Source organism: Patella vulgata, chromosome 4, assembly GCF_932274485.2.
Source record: "Patella vulgata chromosome 4, xgPatVulg1.2, whole genome shotgun sequence".
Classification (NCBI taxonomy): Eukaryota; Metazoa; Mollusca; class Gastropoda; family Patellidae; genus Patella; species Patella vulgata.
The window spans coordinates 51,952,332-51,978,466 of NC_065882.2; the positions used below are offsets into that span (position 1 = coordinate 51,952,332).

The window sequence follows — 26,135 nt, forward strand, 5'->3', positions numbered from 1 at the left end:
ACTCTCACACCAGTGTCTGTTTGAAGACGAGCGCTGATCTGATTTGCTGTGATGACACGATTTCTCAAGGCCAAGCTACGGATAAATCGATCCTGGGCTTGAGTTGTCGCCCTTGGTCGACCTGAGCGTGGTCTGTCCTGTACAGATTGTGTATCACGGTATCTGGACCATAGCCTGCTTATGACAGACTGAGAAACATTCATCGTCCGCGCCACAACCGCCTGTGTTGTGCCGATCTGTAGCATGCCAAGGGCACGTAACCTTTCATTTTGGGTAAGCCGACGCATATCAAAATTTGTTTTCTGGTCACTAAAACAATTAAACTGATGTTTCCACCCTGGAATTCAATGCCACAATGACTGTAACATTCAAAGTCAGAGTCGTGCAAATCTTGGGTTGGACCCCCATGATGATCCCAAGCATCACCTGCATTCCATGCGGTAGCTATTGGTGCGTTTGGGCGTCACATGTAACTGGAAATGTTTCTTCTGTTAGGTTCTATAGTGACTTTTTTCGTAGTCATTTGCATATTTTAGTATTATGCCCCCAAAATCAAATATCCCCTCCTTTTTTTGAATAGTATATTATATTATGATAGATAGGCACCCTGTGAGGCAGTGACCGACCAGGCTGCACCACTTTTTGTCAGTAAACCTAACACAAAGTATCATGCCACCTGAGCACCATATCCAGTATTTTGGGCCAGTTCCCTTCCCTTCCAACCTATCCATCTTACGAATACCATTTAAATATAAGATAAAACTATTAGATCTATACGCTATAATATGAAATACGACCCTGCCATATTACTATTGTCAAATTCAGGACAAATTGTGGGCTATCTACTTCTCTTAAAATCAGCTGTTTCCGACTGATGTTAGTTCAAACCAAACGGGAATTTCAAATTAAAATAGTAAGCGATAAACCCTATACTCCCCACAGTGTTTTGTTTGAAGAGAGCTAACCCCACTTAACACTGCTGTAATGGAAGCAAATGTATGTTCCAATTTATGACTGGTCAATAGTCCGATTAACAACCAATAGCTAACTGCATAACAATATTATTACGCTTTAAACAGAGCTCCGAACGGGACCAAGACTCGTGATTTATTACACCCAATTATAATTAACCAGTGCATAGCAGTATATTGCAGAAAAACTAATTGCGTGACAAACCCCAGATTAAACGAAGGGCTGTCATGTTGCTGTACTTGGGATAGATTTTATAGAAGAATAGACACACTCCCTCAAAAGCTCGGGTATCATAAACCAATCCAGCAATGACCAGAGAGGAATTTCTCGGGCCATTGCTTCAGGAATATGGCGATATAAATGTACCGAAAATTTCATAGGATTGATAATTGAAATAGACAATACTATTGTTTTCCGCGATAGATACAAACTCTTAGGTCCTCACAATACACGTTTTGAAATGACATGTGTAGGAGTGTGTTGCCAGAATAGCCAAATATTCTTATGAAATAGTAAATAATTTACTATATGTATTCATGATCGCAGATCGTTCTCTGACTTTTAAACAAACAAAAAGTCGTTGCACTTCTCAGTGACAGACTTCTGGGACACGCAAAGGAGGGTGCAGTCGTATATAATATCTTCCCGCGTAAAAACCGTGTGATTTTGTGGTATATTTGGACTTAAACATATTCGAACTAATTTATCTATCATAAGTTTGCTTTAAATCCCGCTCACAACATTTTAATCGGTTCAAGAAAACTAGCCCATTCAGCGATAACCTATTTCTACCACCCTTGTTTATCACGTAACTTGGGTGAGGGGAGAATCGGCTTAAATGAAATAAGGTTTTATTTAACATCCTACTCAGATTACACTAATGAAGACGGGCACACACCATACAGTGTGCTACGAGGGATTTTTTTCGCGGACAGCGGTACTGCAGCCTACTCTTATAATCTAATTCCAATTGCCAGGGGACCTTTTACGTGCACGCCAATGTGTACATACGGGACCTGGGATGCGTCCCATCCGAACGATTATACGTTGTCCCTTTCCAGACTCTACGTCCTGCACCACTGACAAGGGGGGGGGGGGACTACGCTAGAAAACCCTGATGGACTTTCTCGACCAAATGCAGGGATCGAACACGCGACCTCCAGGTTAGCGAGCCAACATCTTAGCCGTTGAGTCACCTTAGCAAAACCAATCAGTGCGTTTGTTTTTAACTTATTTAAACTAAGGGTTTAAAATACTGTAGAGCCGTCCTCATCTCTTCATTTTACGCTGGCTTACTCAAACCCACTTGTACATATTTCTGGTCATTTATTAGCCTTTTTGAGGCAAATGTGTGTATATTATGTATCCGTATATATACTATTTGTCCTGTTAGTAAATGTCGGCTAAATTAAAATTGCCATTTGTTTTGTTTACAATGTAGGCTATATGCCATGTTGCCATTGATCGTTATTTATGTGCATGTTTTTATTGTATACTGTCCTTAATAGTTAATATATGGATCTTTCGGTACAATAAAATCTTATCGTATCTTATCTATGATTTGAATGAATGACAGGACACCCAAAAGTTGTTAAGTATAATCCTCAAATGAAAGGCATACCCTATCAGGTGTTCAAGAAAGAGTCATTTGTTTTTGGTGTATAAAAATACAAGATGTGACAGTTCTATCAAATATATCTTGTAAGGAACTGTTAAGAAATGAGAACAGAGTAACCCGATTTTAGTTCTGTTGCAAATTGGGCGTCGATAGATTTACTATTATAACACCTGATTTCTGTCTAATCAGCACTATTATCGATAAGCCTGGATGATTGAGCCTCAAGTAAAATGGTATGTAGGTAATTGATCACCCAATGAGATTCTAACAATAATATGGAGTATAGATACAACAAAAGATAACAGTTATATACATACGTTAATCTAAGGATCTAGCGCATATTTATGTACACAGGATTAAGGTCAATTATTCTCATTTATTTACATTGAACAGTTCAATAGAAGATTGGATGTGGCTTGTTTGGATGTGGCTTGTTTTGATCTCGTGTCGTACGATACGGTACGGTAGCCATAATAAAGTTATTAGTCTCACCTGAAATAAACAAATACTGGAAGTAGAACGGGTTCGATATTTTATAGTAATGTTCACTGATTGAATTTGTGTTGAATATTGGCTAGATCAATGTCTACAGTAGCTTTAGTGAGATGTGAACAGTGTGCCTATAGTGATAAATATATACAATGTTAATGTACAACTAACATGTAAGTATGAGGTACGGATTTATGAATGAATTTGTTACACGAGTGTGAGTAACATGTCTAGATTAATTTATATACATTTGATATCTGATATAAATCAGTTGAAATATACCACCTTAAGGACGTGATTAACAAATTTTTATAAACTTGTTAAGATGTAAATTTTGAATACAGTTCCAGTTCCTGGGGCATTGCCTTCTAAGGATTGACAATTACCAGCATTACCTTCAGAATGGACAAAAAGTGGTGCAATTGTTTGTTCTGGATCCCTAATACAACTGATGGATAGTTTATGAAGTAGGTGATTGCAATGTAGGCATAGGCGTACGAGCTGGGTGGGCTGGGGGGAATGGGGGGGGGGGGCGGCTGCCCCCCCATTTTGGGCACCAAATGCTGGGAAAATTTGGGCACACAATTGTACTTTGTAAAAGTTGTATGAAAAAATATTGTGTTCTTGAATGCGTCCAATTTAACAGCGAATTTAAATTCAGAGTGTCTATAGTTAAGCAATTAAATAGAAATCCTAAGACTCGAACCCTCTATTGTTTGGAGTACAGTAAGCCACAAATTACAGTTACATAAACAACTGTTTTTAGTTGTGTATATTACAAGTAAATAAAATTTAGTTCTCTTTTATTGATGATTTAGAAATTAAGAACTTATTCATCGCAAAAGAGATATTATGATTATTATGTAACATACTAAGAACCTAACTACATTGAATGTAGGTTCACAATTAATGTGTGTGTAAAAAATATTCATTTGTGGGCATCCAACCGGGCAACAAGGGATTTGCTAGAAAAAGTTATTAAATCTTAAAAGACAACTATACGAAAAGTAAAATTAAATGAATCCCTCACTTTAATATCAACAATTTGTCAACAGCAACTGTACAGTGAAATGAAGGAAGTGGGTTGTACACTGTACTCAAAATAAACCTGTGTCCATGAATGCAACTATCTTAGCAAAATCTTTGAGCAGGACAAAATGGATCACAGTAGTTGAACATATAACTAATTTATTAAAAATAAAATAATACACAAAAGTAAAAGATGTGAAATTCAAATCAGAGTGATTTAATGTAAAGATTATAGGCTGCTACGTGGCAGGGTTCAATCTTCAAACATTAAAATTTTACTGGTTTATTAGTTTTGCATGGTACAAAAATGGTCTATATATAAGCCCAGTGGTTTTAAGCTAAAATATTTGAATAATACAGCATACTCATTAGCCAAGAGGCAAAATCTGTGCAAGTATATTAAGATTCTGTTTACCCGTACTTAAAATGCTGAAATTATAATGGCTAGGACCCTTGTATTTTAATAATGTTTTGGAATTAAAGTAATACTTTTGTATCTTTTTAATAGAAATTTTAAAAAAAATATTTTTCAGGAATCACAGGCAATTAATTTCATCAATGGAAGACGAAATAGGGTGTTATGACTCTCCATGTAGTTCAGATGTAACCGAAGATTCAACTTCCATTTTAAGTGGCACAAACTTGTCTAATAATAACAAAAAATTATTATGTTGGGGCTGTAGTGAATTTGGACAAAGTGGCCATGGTTTGGTGGAAAGTATATCATTTGAAAAGAGTCATCTTCAAAATAGTTGCTTGGGTCGGATAAAATTCATGGATTGTGGATCTAGTCATACAGTAATAGTAACAGGTAGGTTGTATACTAGATTCAATAGATTCAATATTTGAGCATCTGTGCCATTTTGAATAAGTAGAATTTTCATTTATAGAATATAAGTGGATACATTTGAGGCACAACACAGACTTTTTATCTTGTGTACTGAAACAGCAATAAATATTTGATTAATTTTTTCAAGTGATAAAACCATTGGGGAAAGCCCATTTTGTCGAAAAGTTGTTCTCAAATCTTGAAAAACCAAAAAAGGAGGGTTAAACATTAAATATTCTAACAGGTGTCGATTGATAATCATAATTTTAATGTGAAAGGATAGGAATGTAAACCTGGAGTGGTGTGTAGCCCATACGTCAGTTATTGGCATTATGAATAGCAGTATACTCCAGACTTCATGATATTTATTAGATAACTATTCCATGACTTGCTCTTTGTGGATGAAATATTCAAATATATGGAATGAATAAGTTATAGACCAGTATAAAGCTTGAACTGAACCTTGAACATGATCTGATATTTTCTTTAATGGTAATCATAAAATGAGTTGTCTCCCTTTAATCTTCAGGTCCCTCTTCCAATGGCCAAGAATAAATATTTCTAAGTTGAATTCCTTCCATAGACACATGGAAAATGGCTTCAAAGAGATCAAGGTGCACATTCATAGAAATAATCCTAACCCTAGATTCTCTGGGAGACACAATATTCAATGACTTGCTGACAGTGCACATTATAAAGTAGTCTTAACAAAAAACATATTGGTCCAAACATTCTTCAAATTAATCAATCCAAATGGAAGTTATGGCCATTTAAAGTTACTTTCTTTTGATTACATTCAGTTCAGCATTTTCTTTTCTGTTCAATCATGCTTGAATAATTCTTCACAAACATCGAACCTTGGTTTTTTGTTTTAACTGTCAAAATTACTAACTACCGCCACACAAATATGATTCTCTGTTTTTCGGGGTCGTGGTATATAAATAGTCACATGAATTATGTGAAAAATATTCTGTTTAAAATTTAAAAATTTGGAACTATCCATTTAAACAATGCAATAATGTACTTATCGATTTAAAATAAAGATTTCTTCACGGAGAAATAAGAAGGCCAATTTTTGCAGGTGTTCCCAAAGAACAGAGGATCAATTGATGTGGCCTAAAGAACACTTTACTTCCTTATTTTTGTTAAATTTAATTGTTGGTCTTCTGGCTCATTTCTTATTTTATTTTAACCATTCTTCAATCTGCGTTATATCTGACAGCTTGTAATTCTTGCACCTCCGAATTGTATTGTAGTGGAAGTATACTATGAATAATATTTAGTTTTTTCAGACTCTTATTCAGTCTTACAGCTTGTGACAGAAACTGACCGTCATATCGATTTCAAACATTGTGTCATTGTTTTTGATAGAATATTTTTATATTAATAAACAAGAGTGTTTAATTTTTGTTTTAGATTTCTTAGGCATTCAAATTTATTGACGTTTTTGTGTTTATTTGAGTTCTAAATGCCTTCACCAATTATTGAATGAGCCTGAACAATATCTTAGTCAAGTGGCTTACAGCCTTTTTAATAACCCTCTCAAGGTTGCTACGAACCACAATAGCCCAATGTGTAACATCTCATCCATTGTGCCCGCGGTTTGACAATTTATTTGTGTTGTTAGTTTTTAAGTGATGTTTGAGTGTGTAAGTGATGGTTATTGTTACGCTTTGCCCAGTGTAGCCTCGTGTAAATCAGCTACTATTTCCTGTATCATCACGCTCTCATATCTTACTTGTCAAATGAGAGAATTTTTTTGTTTCGGAGATCAGCAAGTGTGCCAATTTCCTTTACTAGCAAGATGTAATGTAACTGTCAGTCTTGGCTCTAACCATCAAAACCTCACTTCCTGTCATTTACATAAAATTGTTTATTCAATCTCTTGTTTTTTGTTCTCGTTGTTTTCAAACTATTCCGACTTGGGCAAACAATTTTCTCCTAAAGCAATTGAGTAGGTCGGGGGAAGCATTGGTGGTGATTCTATTAAAAAAAGCCAAAGTGAGCAAGAGTTGAAATTAGGTAAACCTGATTTGAACTGTGGCATTGATATTTTTTTGCTTTATCAATACGAACGAAAATAGAGGTGTCATTCAAATCAGGCGCTACATTGCATAAGCTCCTTTCAAAAACTCGGTAAACCAATTTATGAAAGGTTTAACTAAGCTGACTCACAGGGCTTCCAATTATTTTTGCCGCTTTTCATTTTTATTTGATGTCATTTTTGAGGAGTGAAAAAGATGAAATTGATAGCGAAGAGTTGCCTTATTCTGTTTAGTTGTAAATTAAGTTTGCTCAGAGGGCAGCCCTAGTCAATATTTAATTGCCTGTCGCTCGGGAATTCAGATTTTTTGCTTCAAAAAGTTGCTAAATCTAAAATAAAACTTTTTTTGCTTTAAAATCTAATCTTTCATCCAATATCTTAATATTTTATTAGGTCAAATGTGGTTACTTTTCCAAATTGGTTCAAATTTGTTTGTTGCTCTTGAAATTGGTAAAAGTTGAACTTGGGCAATTGTTAGAATTAAAGGTCATATGATCCAGATAAGAGGGATTATATTTTTTTATTTCTGTGATTGGCCAAATCAATACTACAGAAAAATGAAATAACACCTCATATTTCTGTACCAACCAGGTTAATGAAGATTGGCATTTCTGCCTACTCAAATCATGGACCACTTTTTTGTCCTATTCAAATGACTAGACATCATTTCATTGCCCAATCTTACAGAATTTAATATTGGTTGTCTATTCTATAGACAGAAAGAACATTTATGACTTTGATAAAAGCACCCAGTTATTCCTCTTTGTTACAAATCTTGTAAGCACTGGGGCTTTAATTATAATGTGAGCTCTTTGGTATTTAAATTGGTAGTCTATTCTTTAAAACAAAGAACATTTACGAATTTCAGAAATTTTTGACTAAAACTTCAAGTCATATTCCCCGTTTTTTACAAGATATTGTTAGCATCTTATATTAGAGGCCACAATTATCCAATATTTCTAGAACTTGTATGAGTTATTTAACAGCCTTTTGTTGTTTTATGATATGTGATCAGAAACTACAATAATCCAGATATCTTTTAGAAATTGATATAAGTCATCTATAGCATTGAAATTAAAAAAAAAACATTTTGATTTTCATTATGCATGTTTGTTACTAAATATTGTTAGAACTTATTGAAGATACATTTTGATTTTCATTATGCATGTTTGTTACTAAATATTGTTAGAACTTATTGAAGATACATTATGTAAGATTTAGGTAAAGAGCTGGCTGTTCTTGCTATAATAGTTCAAAAATAGGTAATGCAAAATGAATATATTGGAAATTTCATTCAAATTACATTATTCTGAGCCAAGTTATCACTGTAGTTTTGATTGTTTATTATCGTAACCACGGTACTGGTATATTTGAGGCCTAGCCTCGCTTTCCAATTTTTAAGTTAAATCATTAAATGGCCGAACCATTCTAATCTAGTGAAAATCTTGAGTATCCAATGGCATCAAGAGTTGATTATGGCCTTGTCATGTTAAGAAAGGTCTAATTAATAATTTATATAACATATACAGCCTAAAGAAAGACCTGCAATATGCAAATTTAGCCCTTGAATAATGTATCTTTAACCCATCTTTATTTGAAAAGAAGAATGCCACTGATTTTCATTGATTTTCGATCATATCTTCCACTGTTTTTTGCCTTTGGTATGATAAATTGTAAGCCATTTGAAATTTTTGTGTTGTTTAGCTCATAACTGAGTTTTGAGGACATAGGGGATGTGTATATTTGGTGTCTGGCAACCAATGTTTAAGGAATTGAGAAAATTAATCATCTTTAGAAAAAGATACATTATATAAATATATATTAGACTCTAACATAGAAAATAAATTTGACAAGTATTGTAATTAGAAAAATTGCTGAATTGTATGTTTATTATATGATGTTTTTAAGTGATTAATGTTGGTCTTAAGATCAGAGAGAGAAAATAACAAGTCTTCTCTTTCTCAACTGTAATGATTAGCTATCAAGATTGACATATCGTTATTGGTGAAAATGTTCTGTTACAACTAAGAAATTTCTCACTCCATTAGTCTTAGCATTATTGGTCTACCACAATCCATTCCTGGATATAGCTGGCACTATTATTTATAGCCCTAAATCACTAAACCTTGTAATAATGAATGCATTGGCCCAGAAAAGGTACAATTTTTAATATTCCGTCAATTATAAGGTTGTAGAACGACTCACCGTTTTGACATTGAAATTAGCTTGAGATATTAGTAGATTTGTCCAAACAAATAAAGAGTATGAAAATAAACCATATAGCACATGTGAATTATGGATAGAGAGGGTTATAGTTCTTTTCATATACAAATATTTAAATAGATGACAATAAGTTTAATTATATAATAAGTAGTATATCAATAAATAGTATGTTGATGTTACTGATCTGACCGTCCAGGAATAAGTCATTTGTTTAAACATACATTATGCAAGAGCTAAATCTGCCTATTGCATGAATTAACTTATCTAGACCATAATCAACTCTCGATGCCATCGCTAGCCTGTGATATTTAGTGGATTGGAATACATTTCTTGAAAAATAATTAAATGTAAAAATGGATAATCAAGACATTGGTTTTTTTTTGTACCGACTTTAGTAATGATGATCGATGCTAGCCTATAATTCAAAAGCTAATATCTCGGTGTAGAGGGGGGCAATTTGACTGAAATTTTCAGCATATTCTATTTACGTTATTTATTATAGTTAAAACTGTCAACTCTTTATCTAATCTCCCATTATGCCCCTTTAATTTCATTGTAATACACCTCATTAATTGTCGAATATATGTAGAATTTGGCAATTGCCTTATCCCAAGTCAACTCTAATGATAACAATAAAGACAATATGTCTACATTTACCATTGGTAGTTGATGTAAATGTTTTAGATATATAAAGTCTGTCAGGCATTTAATGAAACATTATTCAGATTTTTAAATCTGTCAACGCAGAAATAATTGTAGATTTTTATTTCCAGTAAAATTATTGTATTATAATTAAAAAAATAAACTAATAGACCTTTAGGCAAGTAATAACTTTCCTCAAACATGTCTATTAAATTTTAAGACACAAAATCTTAATACTCAGTCTACAGCTAGCTAAAGTTAATTAAACAGCAGATCTTCTACACACTCTCACACTGCATACGAAGTAAGCAGGTGACTATTAAAATCTATGGGTCCGTCTATCCATCTGTATGGTCATCTGTCTGTTACCCTTTTTCTGAAACAATTGCTCTGCTGCTAATTTGTATAGATGTTCATTAGGTGAATGCCTTGATTGAATATGATGATGAGCATTTACTGCTTAGGGGCAGATTCACCTTTTGGAACACAATAACTTTATTTCGAAAGGGTAGAATAATAACATTGTTACAGAACAAGTTCGGGTTTTGTGGGAATCTGTTAATTATTTACTGAATTATAACCCTTTAATTGTTGACTAAAATTTAATGAAAATTCTGTTTTCAAAAAAATACTTTTGTTTAAACTTTGAATTACTTGTATTTGGTAAAGGGTTAGTAGTTAGTACACTTCTGTTTATATCAGAATTATAGACCAATTTAGTGAATATTCAGGTTTATTCCATATGTAAGTAATTGGATTATAGTATCAGCCTCTTATTAGTAATGCATTGTAAAATTTGTTGGGGCCATGTAGGGGACATTGCTGTAGCAATACTATCAGAATGCTTGTCTTAAAAAGATAAAGGAAGTAATATCTAAATTTTTATTTATTTTCATTATTCTACATTAATTACCTACAGTTTCATTTTCTTTAAAAAAAATAATCTCATAATGACAGATTTTTTTTTTTAATACTTTTAAAACATAAATTCTATGAATTTGGTCAATTACATGGAAATACGCAGCTGCACAAAATGCACTTTCTCATTAAATGTTGAATTATTACAAAGATGATACGTCAGAATGTCGCCGTTTTTTTTTTTTATCTCCAAGTAATACAATATTTCAAATTTTTTTATGTCAAGATATGCATGATTATGATTAATATGGGTATTGTTGTGGAACCTTTTTTTTAGAATGTAAATTCGTCACATGGGCAAGATGATCCGCTCTGTCATTATTATTTCATGGCCACTTGTGTCACGTTAAGTCAGCCATACTTTAAATGTCTTTATTCAGTAATTGGTAACACGTCAATATAGATATTTTAATAAGTTCTCCCACATCATCCCTTATTTATTATATCCACAAAGTGTGGAGAACACAAATTATGGTTAAAGTCGGGTGTCAGGTAATCATGAATGTTCATTAGCAGAGGGTTTATTAAATAAAGAGATGACATGTTGCAACCTATAACACACCAGATATCATTTCAATTACTACCCATCCCTTGCTCATTGTTCCTCGCTAGTCACCTTTATTATAGCAGGTATGGTCTGTGTCAGGATTATGAATACAACCCATGGTAACAGATTACGGCACTCTGACACCAGGCTAGAGGTGTCGTTAGTGAAACCAGAGGCCAGCAACTTGCTAATTCTGCGGCTGCCCTAGGCTTCCAGCCTTTGTCTGTTCTGCCAGTCTCCGCTCTGTTTTATGAGGTCTCATAATTACAATGTTGAAATGATTAATAGCTTGCTGCTAGGGTGGGGGTAATCACTCAGTGTTCATCTCATAATCTGGCTAGTAATGCGAACAAAATGCAAAACCCGTTGCCTTTTCAATATCACGACTGTCTTCTCTACGCCGTCTCTCCGCATTTTATCATATTGATAGTCAATTTGTAGGGAATATCATTGCCCTGGTATAACACATCAATCATTATTTTTGATGGGTAATTCTAACCCTCCATGCTAACTTTATTTACATGCGTATGGAGATCTGAAACCTAGTTTGCAACAAGATAAATGTCATTTTTTTTTTTGGCTTTAAGAATCAATGGAGGGGTTTTTGTGTGAGGAAATTGCACTCCTGACTGAGCAAGCCAGTGAATAGTTTTGATATAATATCGGAGATAAAGAAAGGCCAGTAACGGTTATGAACTTGTGACTGAAAATTGGAGGCAGGCAACCCAGGTCTGATTAAGTCTTGCCTTCCTGAACTGCAGCAACTAATTCAATGTAGAGTTGGCCGTCTTGTCATTTCGATGATAAGTGAGTTAGTCGGAGATGTGTTCATTGTATGGTTATAACTTAATTTGGAACCGCTCTTGGTCCTATAACCATGCTTTCATACCATTGCCACAATTGTCGAAATTAGATTAGGTTGAAAGATAAGGAGGCAAAATGGCTACATGGTCTCTTAATTTATTGAACAATGACTTCACATATCTTTCTACTACTCTATTAATGTTTCAATTTGAAAATTATTTCATATCAGCGCAGATATGAAAATGTTGTTTAGCATCTTCTTCGTTTATTGAAGAAATAATTAAGATGGCAACTGCATGAATTTTGTGTACTTTTCTTAAAAAATGATATCAGATTTTAATAAACATGTCTAATATTTTTTTCTTGTAAAATTTAATTTTTATTTTATCCCAATTATGTATAGATGATTTGATTTTTGTTCAAATTTGATTTGCATTTAGATGCCGATGATTCTTGATGATTTTCATTTTTGGCTTGAAAATTTGTGGCTAGACTATTAAATGAATATTTGGCTACAACCAATGCGTAAAATTCCTACCCAAAAGATTGCCCCAATAAAATGAAATTCTGCATAGACAATAATAGTAATAAATCTGGCAGAAAAATTTTCACACATTAAAAGTATTTCAGGCGTTTTGAAAGAAGATTCAGTGAGCAAACAATTTCACCCATGATTATGAGAAAATATGGCTACAAAACATTATTCACAGAGATTTTATATAAACAATTTCTATTGCCCAGGAGATTGAAAATTTTTCATCTATCCAAACCTTGAGGAACGTAAATTAAAAGGATGAGGGCTTATTGTCGATTGACAATAAGGAGGAATTTTATGGAGAAATTTGTCACCATTTGCATGAATAGAACGAGAGGGAAACCCAGGAGAAGAAATTGGCCAGATTACCATAAAAACATTTTCATGTCTGACACGAGATTTGTGTGAATTTGATGTCGATAGTTGTGTATGACTATATTGCCCTTCTTTGCTAAAGATTGTCATATTGATAGCCTTAGATAATGAAAACACGAAAGGCGATGATCTTCAATTTCACAAGTTATGTCAATCGAGCGCAAGTCAGAATAGCAATTAGGTGCTAGGTTAAAGTTGGCTGCCTTTCCTTAATTCCCGTTCACCTCAAACGACCGAGGATTTATTGTAGAGATACGGTAGAAGGAATATTATGTTCCTAGTGCTATTGACTACTGACAGGACGAGCAATATTTGTTATGACCTATGGATATTAGGTCTTCCCCTTCTGGCAGTTATGGCCTGGCTTTTATGAGTGACTGCCCCAATATTTCATACAAGATTTTTCCAATAAGCTGTCCACAAACGAAGGTCTTTAATTTTCCTCACATTGACCAACTATGTCAAGAGAGAGGATATCTCATAATGAATTTTCATGGCTGGCTTATTCTTCAATATCTTTGTACTAACATGTTCTATGTGATGAATTACATTATTGGAAATGTCTAATACTCTTGTAAATATCAGCTGAACCAAAAGGCAAAAAATAGGAATATTAGATTGAAAATCTTTGATGCCATTTCATTCTCTGCTGCCAAGAAAGAAATTAAGGATAAAATTAGAAAATACACTAAAAGGAAACCCATCCGTCAGATTTAAAAGATTTTATTTTTATATTTTGGGGGTATATCGGAGTACTTTTACTTGAATTCTTAGAAGTGTTCCTCCTTCAGAAGGAAAATCTTAATGGAGAGAAATCAATATTGAATAAAATAAAAATGTGACCAATTGATCAAGATTTGGTTAAGAAATACTGGTACCAGGTACCATGTGCAGAGTGGCAACTTCTTTTAGATTTCCCTGTTATGTAAATAACATCATTGTAACTGACACAGACATATTTTACACAGTACATAATTTTCTACGACTTCTTTCTTTGACATTATCTCAATTTTCAGTTTCCGATAATTTGGTTAGAGGTAAAGTGGGGTTCTAACACATGCATTCGTATATTTGAAAAGAACATTTCTTTTTCTTCAGTTTAATAATTATACCCGATCCATCCAATTGATTTGATAGAACTTTTATTATTTAAATGTGTGTGTGTGTGTGTTATGTGTTTTGTCTGCTGGTTTGCCATCTGGGTTTCTATTAAGTTATGTGGGGTGGAGCTCACACTGTTACACCTAAATGTAAAATTTCTGATTATATTAACAAATAGTGATATGGCCCTTTTCCTCAGGGGCTGTTTAGGGGTTTGTGGTTTGGAGATTTAAATTAGATGGAGATATTATATAATAATTATATAAGGTTATAATATTAAATTTTTGCTAATAAATAAATCAACTCTCTCTTCTTTTTTTTTCAGATGAAAACAAAATCTATTCCTGGGGTAACAACAGCAGTGGACAGTAAGTGATATATAAATTTAAATAAATCCATTGAAATGTGCAGTCAAACAAAATATTTCATAATTTTATGGATACCCTATTTTAACATATCAATATTTACATCTAATACATGATAACAGTAAATGAGCTTTCTTTAATCAGTGAAAATCAGAACCTATTAATTCTTTTCCAGTGTGTTATTTAATATTGATACATTAGCCGAACATTTCGTGACTGCGGCAAAGCATGTACCATGACATCTGCCATTATGTATTAAACTAAATTTTTCACCACCTTTTTTTGGCCGCAAAGTCATGAGGGAGTTAATGCTGTCTTTTTTATTCTGCACATCAAGAGCATGAAAGCCTTTGTTCGTGCTCATTGCTAATTTTCTTTGAATCGCTTGAGTGAACTAGTGCTCTGCACCAGTAGCCCCTTTTTTTCATCAGCCCATATTAATGAATTAAATAAATGTCAATCACAAAGTTAGTTGGCAATTCTTGTGGTTTCTCTCTTTCTGTTCCCTTGTCAAAATTTTCAAAACAATTGTTTTGGTTGTCAGAGCTAATTTCGTCATATTTGGAAGCAGCATGTTTGATATAGTAATTAAATGTGCCATTTCAGCATGGAATCAAATAGTATTTATCTCTTTATGCTATTTTTATTCAGCAGAAGTTGGAATAAAGGAACTAATTCCGTCTGAAGTTTGTACATCAGATGCTATTATTTGCACCATTTGCATTTTTTGTTGCTGATGATGAACGCCAGTTTTCTTACTTTATGTTTCTGATGAAAGTTAGATTATGTCTTATCATAGCAAACTTCAATAACAAATCAGAACAAATTAAAATTTGCTTTTCAAAAAAGTTTATACTGGTAATATAAATCAGTCTTTTTCCAAAATGAATCTGTTTCAAACATTTGATTTAAATATCTGTAATGTGAGTTATGAATGAAGCAAGACATGAACATTTTTATTGCCAGCTGTGACTTACTCCCTACGCAACTAGCATTACAATATTTTTTCTGTAATCTCGTTTAATCTGTAAAAATGTTTGCTGCCATTTTATTCCAGACAATACTCAAATGGTTTAGCTGTGCTTCTGAAATTATTTTTTCGTTAGACATGCAAGATGCCCCCCGCCCCTCCTTATGGAACGAAATAAAAATGAAATGGTGTTTAATGGCCTACTGTTCTGCTTCAACTGGCCGAATGAAGACAGGCATATGCCATACAGTGTGCAATGAGGTCAATTTTGCCCGTACAGCTGCACTACAGCCTACTCTTATATCGAATTCCAACTGCCAAGGGATCTTTTATATGCACACCAATGTGTACACAGGACCCTGTTTTTTTCTCCCATCTGACTATACATTGTTTCTTGCCAGGCCCTCTGTCCTGCACCACTGACAAGGTGGAACCGCAGCAGCAAATCCAGGTGAACTTTCTTGGACAGCGCAGGGATCGAACATAGAATGTCCAAGTTAGTGAGCCAACATCCTACTCACTGAGCCACCGTGAGTAGGATTTGATGCATGGACATGTAAATGACTTTTGATTGGGAAAGGGTCTATAGCTTCAGATATGCCATTTTTGCAGATACAGCAGTAGTGTTTGTTACAAGAAAACGATTGTTAACACCACTATGAGTAGTTTTAAACATCTACATCAGATTTTGATTATCTACACGCTAGATTTAACAAAAAAATTGCTTGTAAATTAATAGCTACCAACAAGAGGATGGATGAAAAACCCACAACTGATATGTTTTAGCAGTCCATAATATCAAAAATCAATCTGTTGATTTGATTTTTATTATTAGAGAAGCTGCGTTTTGAGGGGTTTTTTTTTCTCCAAATGGACTATTTGCCAGAATTTATTTATGAAGCTGTCAGGAATAAAACATATCTTAGATTATTTCTTAGTTAATATATGAAAAGTGTATCAAATTATATGTCATGATAAACATTTATTCAAGTGGGTAGACTGTCAACTATTTTTTTCAACTGTTTGCTCTGTGTTTATGTGGGTGTTCTACATACAGTTGTTGAAAGTGATGAATGATGTTTACTTGGTTTAATATCAAACCATCTTGACTTGTATTGTATCCTGGTTTATCTGATCGGTGTGGATTAATACAGCGTATAGATTAGCCCCGCTTGTCCCTCGCTTGTCTCGCGCTGACTTCTCTTGCCATTGATCACTTTAGATAAGAAAAGCCTTATTAATGACATTAATACCATAGCAGACGGGCACAGAGATGAGATGATTTACATAATATTTTGTAGCAGCTAGAACCACTCAAGCATACCCTTGTGAATTAGGATGTCAAGCAATTTCAGTTAGAATATTATGACTAACATTTGGTTAAAAGATTTTGATATTTTATATTTATTTTGATTTCATTGTTAAGTTGATATTGATAAATAAAAACTGTATGTATTATGATACTTTTTTTTCTTTCACTTGTTTTGTTAAAATTCAAAATCTTCTGTTCTAGTTGTCAGTATACGTTTTATTCAGTTTCAAGATTTATTAAAGGGAGTACCGTTGTTACCATATATTTTATAACTGCCCAAAATCGGGTGTGGAGAATTTAGTCTTGATCACCCCATCCCAAACACTCTCTACTTCAACTGAAACACGTACAATGTATTGCTCTGAACGAAGTAGCGTCATTTGCCTGGTTGTTTGCATATACAGTTCAGATAATGACTTAAAAATACATATACCATTCATGCAAGTGACACATTTTTTTCCAGAGCAATGGTCTCTGTTGTTGCGGACAAATATAATTTGGACTACATTGATACTCTCCGTAGAAAAATCCTAGCAAGGCCACTGTGTGATATAACATACTTTGTAGCTTTCTGGCTTCTGACCCGTTTTATGGCTTCAAATTAGTTTTGCACAGTTATGGGCTAAATGTAAATATCGTAAAAACCATAGGGGTCATCTTGTGAAGAGAAAACAAAATCAATAGTCATATCAAAAACATAACACCACTTTTATTATTGGCTGCTGAAATAGATCATTGGTGTCAATTTCTGATCAAAGCTCACTAATCTTTCTGGATAAGGTCGGATTCGGGGCACCACCACTATCTTAAGTCGTATGGTTTTTAGAAGCAAGGTTAACAGTCTAATAAGAAGATGTCTATGCTAGATTCCCCTCCATGTTAGAACAATAATTAAGCAGGCATGTTCACTTTGATTACTACTCTGATCTTTGACCTTAATGTGTGCAGGAAGCCACCAGGCCTCCGCTTGCCATTCAATGAGAGTTTTGTGAAACATGAATGAAGATTAAAGGTCCAATTACATCTCTGATTGCCTCTACTTTATCTTTCTTTTAGCCAACTCTGGCGTTCACTTTTGTGTTTTTATTACTCACGAGTTCAGATTGCATAAATGACAAAAAAATCTATTTTGTAGGAGTCTGTGGAATGAATGGGATTTTGGAAGATTTCTTTGTTAACAGATGAGGATCATAATTACTTCTTTGACCGTATTTGGTTTTTGCTGAGGTCTAAAGCCTATGATGAATGTGTTTTTATTATGATTTACAGATACGAGTGTAAGATGATATTTGTATTAAGATTAAAACACCCCAACTGATTAATGTTGAATAAAACAAGTTTCATATAAAATGCCTAATTTAACATCTCTCTATGGCTTTTGTTAGGAACTGCTTTGTACAAAATTTCAGAGACAATTAATAAAGTATCTATAATTACCTAACACTTCTTTCTGGTTCCATAATTCCTTGAACTGTAAGCAAGATTGTATTTTAAAAGTGATTTTCAAATTTGAAATATTCATAGTTATCATTGATTAGCTTTTTAAAAGAAGATTAAATTGTAGTCTTAATGCATTTAACATCAGATCTGCAGTGTAATCAGAGGTTTTGGGGTTCTATTGGAAATTTTTTCAGGCCCCGAGTTCACAAAGCATTCTCAGACTTAAGTTGAGAATTTACTCAAACTTGTCCACCTTATTTGAACTAAAATATAGCCCTTTATAATAATTTTGTTGTTTGAATGTATCAGATTCATCCATAAGAAACTATGTGCAAAATTTTGTGTTTCTGCATCAAATATATTTCTCATAAACAGTGATTAAAAGTTGAGCAAATTCTCAACTTCAGTCTGAGAATGCTTAGTGAACTTGGGGCCAGGTCCTTGGTGGTTCTTTGTTGTCACAATTTTCTGTATTGCCTCTGCCAGAGTTTTCTCTACTATGTGTATGTAAATTATTGGGTTTGGTATCCCAGAGGTATCTTTCTGCCTAGGGTTCTCTTCTCCTAAAGTACTATTTCTTATCATTTTCCAGCCGTTTTGAAAAGAAAGTACAATAGCTTCATGAAAAGTGACAAAAATTTATAAATACCGGTAAATAAAATAAAGATGGTTTTATTATGAAAACTTCTCACAATAATTTGAAATTAATAATAGTAAAACTTCCACTGTTCTATGTTGTTAACCTATAAAATTCATGCCATAATGGCGATAGAGTTCACTAATCTAATAGAAACAATACAAGAGTAGCAGAAAAAAAATAAAAGGCCATGTGGTGCCTACTGTGAAATTGTCTGCCAGGGGCGGATAATTTGACATGTGAGGTTTGGTTCTGTGGTGAGATCATACATAATTAACCCAATGCAGTTTTGATATCATTTGATTGCCAATTGGAATCCCCAAAGCCCACAGATAGGACCATAAAATATCTTCTCTTCCCTCCCCTATGATGAAAATTCTGCTTGAGTTAGTAATGAAATGTAGTGCTTTCTATGGATAACTGGAAATTGAGAGACAAACAACATCCAAGGAGTCCACTGGGTCCCCTAACCTAGTCGAACAAAATGTCTTGATGTCTTCCACACGGCACTTGGTTAGTTTCTAATTTATGGGTCAGGTTAGCCGAGGGAACAAGAAACTTTGTCTCAAGTTGTTCAGGCGAAGAATCGGAACGGGAGAATGATATCAATAAGGTATATTTGTGTAAGTGATACATGAGAAAAGGAATGGATTTGGCCATGTGTGTTAAAATAATAAACAGCATATCACAAGAAAATTCCTTGAATAAAGCTATGTTTCCATTTCATTAAATGCTTAATCAAATATAAAGATAAAATGAAATGTATTTTTCCCTTGAATGGAATTTAATAGGAGTTTTACGTCAGCCCCAACCGGGCTTATGAACACGAACATACACAATGTAGTGTACTATTAGGGAAATTTTGTATAGACAATGGGGCTATTGCCTAGGCCTACTCTATCTCAAATTCAATTACTTATACTAACGTGTAAATGGGACCTCGGTTTTTGGTACATCCGAATAACTAGATGTTGTTTCTTACCAGACCCTCCCCCCTGCACCACTAACAAGGGGAAAACACACTGGAAAATCCTAAGGAAATTTCTTGGCCTACAAGAAACTTGTTTCAGAGGTGGCTTAAAGTTTACAGCGAACACTGCTTCTTTGATTACCACCTTACCCAGAAGATTCATGTAGCACACTTGAGGCACTTTTCTTCTGTACATCTCATTGAGATTAAGTTGAGAAAATACAAAGTAAAATATTAGTAGTAAGTTAACAGATACCAAAACTATCTGTAACTTGTTTCTAAGTGTACCTATTTACACTTTTATTTGCAGACAGTATGTAATTTTTTGACTCTAACTAGAAAGATACCATAGCGAAATCCTATATAACATCCTATATTATGCTAGAAAAATGTAACTATGGGGTTTTTAATTTGTTGGTGTTGAGTTTGATGTTAGACCTAGTCGGGGCTGGGGGGAGTCAAGATAAGATTCATTTTAATTTGTCTCCTTGGGTTGAAAGGTATGCTTCCCCTGTGAAATCTCAGTGAAATTGATACCAAATTTTAGTGGATTGACAACAGGAAACTCAAGATTACTATTTGGATGGGTTGGGTTGTCCCCCAGTTGGTGCAATCTTCTTGAGTTGTGTGGTACTTTCTTGCCGAAAGTTGAGGAGTAGAGTCTGACAACTTCCCTTTCATACTATCTGCCTTTTCTGGGTATTTCTTTCCAAGATAAATGTGAATACATCTTATAAGATAGATTAAAGAGGTTTTTAGGTTAGGCACTTCCCCAAACTTATATGAAATAGACATTTAGAGACTTCCCCAAACTCATTTAAAAGAGACATTTGGGTTAGAAACTAACCCTAACTTATTTAAAAGTTATCCAAGTTTATATAGGATTCTTCAAGGAAGAGATGTTGTTAAAAATGAAGAAATGCTAAAAGTCACTAAACTAGAAAAACATCATACTAGATTGGACGTATGAAAAAACAATTTTTCAATGCTTCTATAAGTTCTATGTTGTCAATGCTAAAACCCTAAACTAATTCAAATCACACCTCAATCAGTTCTGGAAAAATGATGAAACAAAGTTCAACCCAAGCTGCTATTAGTACAGTTCTTCATAATATTTAGTAGACCAAACACTTTTGAGTAAAAAAAATTTATATGACATGTTCAGTTCAGACATGTGCAAACCTATCAGTGCCAGATATAATTAAGGTGGTCAACAAGCCATAGAGTCTTAATGGTAGACCGAAGAAAAGGTATAAAAAGAGACATTTAGGTTACAAACTCAACTAAACTCCTTTAAAAGAGACATTTAGGTTACAAACTCATCCAAATTCCTTTAAAAGAGACATTTAGGCTAGAAACTCACTCAAATTCCTTTAAAAGAGTCATTTAGGTTAGAGGCTCACCCAAACTCATTTATAATTAGTTTGCCTCTTTTAGAATTGCATTCAAGATAACAAGTAGCTTTTTTCAAAAGGAGTGGGACATGAAACTACCTGTAGTTACAGTTAGTCACAAATTACAGTTTGCATGGTTACACTGGTACCAGGTAAATAAGAATTCTGTGCATTGAGTAGAAATTCAGGATATCTACATTGTACATACTGATACAACTGATAATTGTGTGAAATAGCTTTATTTAACGTCTGCTTCCACCGAGGTGATATCACAACTGATAAACACAAGGAGTGTACTTATACAAACAATATACACTTCATGTATTTTAATTCAGCCAATATACATGAGGTGTATATTAGTGCAACCAGTATGCATACTGTGCATATTCCTGCAACCAATATTCTCATGGTGTATATTGATACAAATTGGTATCAGAAGGTGTACATGTATATTGATAGAACCAATATACATGAAGTGTATACTGATAGAACCAATATACATAAAGTGTATACTGATCAATATACATAGAGTGTATACTGATAGAACCAATATACATGAAGTGTATACTGATGGAACCAATATACATAGACATAGAGTGTATATTGATAGAACCAATATAGAGTGTTACTGTTGATGATAAAGGTGTTCATAAACAAACTGTCAGTAAGATGGTGTTAAAAATCATGATTGCAGTAACTATTCGGATTGTCACACCAAACCACATTCTACATGCCTTACATTCTGTGCATGACTGACAGATAGCCAGCCAACAATGGTTAGTAAATCTGACCATATCAATTTGCTTTCTGATTGAATCCAAGAATTATATGCAATTTACTATCAAATGATCAAGTGCCCCAATGCTTTAAACTATTACAGTCCAGTTTCTATTTTGAATTAGAGTCAATAGCATGTTTACCCTGTAATAGTAGGTGCAGAACAACTGCATCATACATGATAATGAAATGAAAACCCAGAAGATAAAACCCTGGACGAGGAAAAAAACAGCGCAGATTATGCATAGGTTACACGGTGCTCTGAATAAAATATTGTTTAAATTAATGCTCACAGTATGATATCACAATATGAACCAATTGGTTGTCATCAAATCACCAGAGAGAATCAATTGCTTTTAACTAGTAGATATTTTTTATACGCCAACATTTTCATTTTCATTTTCATGTGGACATATATTGTTGTCGCCCCTGTCCGTCCGTCCGTCTACAATTTGTTTGTGGACACTCTACAGTTCACAATTATTGTTCAATTTTGACCAAACTTGAAATATAAGTCTATATCTTTCAAACATCTCGGTTCCTTTTGATATTGGCATGTGTCGGACCATAAATTCATGGATTATGGCCCCTGATTGTACGAAAAATCATGTTTTTAGCTTGTGGACACTCTAGAAGTCACAATTTTGATAAGATTTTGATGAAACTTGAAATGCATGTTTATAACCCAAATATCTTGTTTCTTGTCGATATTCGCTCATATCGGATCATAACTTCCCGAATTATGGCCCCTGATTGAACGAAAAATCGTGCTTTCAGTTTGTGGTCCCTCTAGAGGTCACAATTTTTATCCAATTTACAAAAAATGTTTACCGGTAGTATATCACTGGACAAAATGGCTGCCCCTTGTACGCAAATAGTGTAAACATCTGGTATATCAAGGTTGTGGACCTCCTAGAGGTTACAATTTTCATCCTGTTTTGATGAACCTTGAAATGCATGTTTATAACCCAAAGATCTTGGTTTCTGTCGATATTCGTGCATATCGGATCGTAACTTCCTGAATAATGGCCCTTGATTGTACGAAAAATCTTGTTATCCGATTTAACAAAAACAAATGTGCGAATATATCACAGTTATACACTAATGATGGTTAAGTTCGAAAATCAGACAAAATCTGATGAACATAACGGCCGCACCTTGTACGCAAATAGTGTAAAAATATGGTATATCAGATTTTATCTGATTTGGATGAAACTTTAAATATATGTTTTTATTTTAAAGATCTTGGCTCTTTTTGATAGTCACACATATCCGAACGTAACTTCCTGGATTATGGCCCCTGATTGGTCGAAAAATCGCATTTTTAGCTTGTGGATTCTCTAGAGGTCACAATTTTTTTTCCGATTTTAAAAACCATTTAAATACATCACCATTCCACCATAATGAAGGTTGAAAATCAAAATGAAAGTGCCCGACAAAATGGCCGCTCTTTGTACGCAAATTGTGTATAAGTATGTAATACAAAGGTTATTTTTATCCGATTTTGATGAAATTTAAAACATATCTTTATATTCCAAAAATCTGAGTCCCTTTTGATATTTGCGCATTTCAGACCATAACTTTCTGGATCATGGCTCCTGATTGTACAAAAAATTGTTTTTGTTTTTAGCTTTTGTTCTATCCATCTCTTGCAAAATTTGGACATATCCTGCCTGACAGCCACTGGTTTATCCATTTTTATACATCCACATTGAAATGTGGTCGTATATTGTAGGTATGGCCCTTGATTACTTCGAAAAATCTTGAGGATACTCTACAGGCCAAAGTGATCATTCGAATCTTGTAGCTTTTTGTTTTGTGTGTAGTGCGGTCTACCTACACTTAATATTTAGATTGATACACAGAGTTTAAGGTCATGAGACGAATTAGCCTATTGATTTTCAACGATTTCCGATAATTATTGCCAGAGTTTTGGCCTTTGATCACTATGAAAAGTTTTGCGGATGATCTACAGGCCAAAGTGATCATTCGATTGACTTTCAATTGATACACAGAGTTTAAGGTCTTGAGACGAACAAGTTTGTTGAATTTCAGTGATATTTGATAACTTGAACAGCTAAATCCATGATATTAAATGTTTTGTATACTAAACTTTAGCATGGGGCAGAACTAGAAGCCAAAATAAATTCTAATCATTTTCTGATAATTACTTAATCAGTTGTTACTCTTAATCAGATTTTAGTGTATTATAAATGTTTCATTACCGACAAAAGAAAAAAATATGTGACTGCCTGGACGACTTAGCTGCTGTGGGTGTATGTTTCATTGCCTGGCAACCTATCTTTCATTTTTTTCTTTCATTTCAGATTAGGAACGGGGAATACTGAAACTTCTTTAAGACCAGTTCAAATTCGTTTTGAGGTTAGTTTCTATGCTATCTTTTAACCCTTTCATTGCGTATACCCGGTAGTACCGGGTATTATAAAATGTCGGTAATATACGCGTACCCGGTATTACCGTGTACTCAGTAAAGCCCTCGCTAAAATTAGTACCGTAACTGTAAGTGCCATCTATTGTATTTTCTATACACTAGAACATATTTCCACGTGTTTCAAAGCGGCAAACCGTAAAATGGCAGAGTGCATAGTGACAACGTAGACGATGCACTTTCGACGAAGTCGTGAATGACATCTTGCTGACAAACACGTGGACAATTTCGAGGCGGGTGATACACATAATTCGTTTCCAATTACTTGATAATGATAGTAGTCAGGACAGTGATTGGTATTATGAAGTGTGTGATTTGTTGCGCGACGTTCCGCCCATGGCTAGCTATGTCTCCCGTGCATGATGAACAAGCCCAATGTGAACACGATAGCCCTGTGTCTGCAGTAGATTCTGACAATAATTCTGATGTTGATAATAATTATGCTGGCCTGCTGGATCGTAAAAGACGTAGGCAATTCCTGAGTCCCGAACGTGTAGATCTATTGACTGACTATATTGATAATGATATGGGACTTGGGGATGAAAGTGAAAGTAAAAACAAGGTATTGCAATCCGCACGTGGTCATGGCAGCGGGAGACGTGATGCGCGTGTTCGTGGTGGCATTACTCATGGCTGCTATTGATATTTTTGTTCATTTCATATATCTTTATCAAATTCCAGTGAAAAAAACAATATCTCATAAGTATTTCATGGAGAAAAATTTGTTTTTGTGTTAGCTTTAGTGAGAAATGAGAAATCCAAAATGGCCGCCATGACGTCACGTGACTACATTATTATGCAAATTTCCAAAATTCTATTTTTTCCTCTTAGCCAAACCTCATGCCCATCCCAACAGACAAAAAGATTTTTCATAAAAGCTTCCATAAGTACTGTTTGGCATTCAGTTCCAACCTTACTTTTTTCCTCAAAAAAGGGTCTAGCACAGGCAGTTTATTTACGTCTAGCATTGAAAGGGTTAATTAATACAAACAGAGTACAGATTAAAAAGCATTTAAGAATAAACTATGTCATACATATTACATTATAAATATGCTTTAACATGGTGTGTTGCCACATTCACAAAATATTTTCTCAATCATGATGGATCATATAATATCTTTTGATAGATGGATTATAATATTGCTGGTATTACATGTGGCGGTAGACACACAATGGTATGGTTAGATAATGGACATGTTTATAGTTTTGGTAATAATTTCTATGCTCAACTGGGATATGATTTCAATGATGAACTGTACAAAGAAAACCAGGTATGTAATATTTTTATCAAGGGTTTGATATTTTGGGGAGTTATTTTGGAGTGATATGAACCAACACCATATATTTCAACTGTTTTAGAACTTACTTATATATGCCTACATTGTGGTATATGTCCATGTTTGGCCACAGTTCCTAACACTCACAGGTCAAAATTCTTGTCAGAATCTTTTCAAATTTGCAGGGATTGTTGATCAGGACATTTACATATTTATTATCCAGTGTTTTATATTTCTTCTTCTCTAGTTGTCTCCACATCATATGAAGTTTTCATCCCATCGTCCAGTACAGCAAATCACATGTGGTGATAAACATTCTTTATTTTTATTTCAAGATGGTTCTTTAGCTGCTGTTGGGTAAGAATATATATTTTTGAGCCTTAAATCCTTTTCAATAATCTTTTTTTTAATTTTATTT

The 26,135-nt window shown here is 34.0% G+C and overlaps 1 protein-coding gene across 2 annotated transcripts in view; it reads left to right on the forward strand.

Moving 5' to 3' along the window:
- The first annotated feature begins 2,721 nt into the window (after positions 1–2,721).
- The window catches only part of LOC126819621 (X-linked retinitis pigmentosa GTPase regulator), a 77,873-nt gene continuing 54,459 nt past the window's right edge, over positions 2,722–26,135 (forward strand). Inside the window, exons 1-7 of one of the 2 annotated variants that reach the window (XM_050547748.2) lie at positions 2,722–3,252; positions 4,642–4,919; positions 14,452–14,494; positions 17,909–18,050; positions 24,319–24,373; positions 25,568–25,711; positions 25,965–26,074. In XM_050547748.2, the coding sequence (XP_050403705.1) occupies positions 18,019–18,050; positions 24,319–24,373; positions 25,568–25,711; positions 25,965–26,074 (341 nt within the window). In that variant the 5' untranslated portion in view covers positions 2,722–3,252; positions 4,642–4,919; positions 14,452–14,494; positions 17,909–18,018. The remainder of the gene's footprint in view (positions 3,253–4,641; positions 4,920–14,451; positions 14,495–17,908; positions 18,051–24,318; positions 24,374–25,567; positions 25,712–25,964; positions 26,075–26,135) is intronic. The other variant, XM_050547746.2, reaches the window with a different exon arrangement.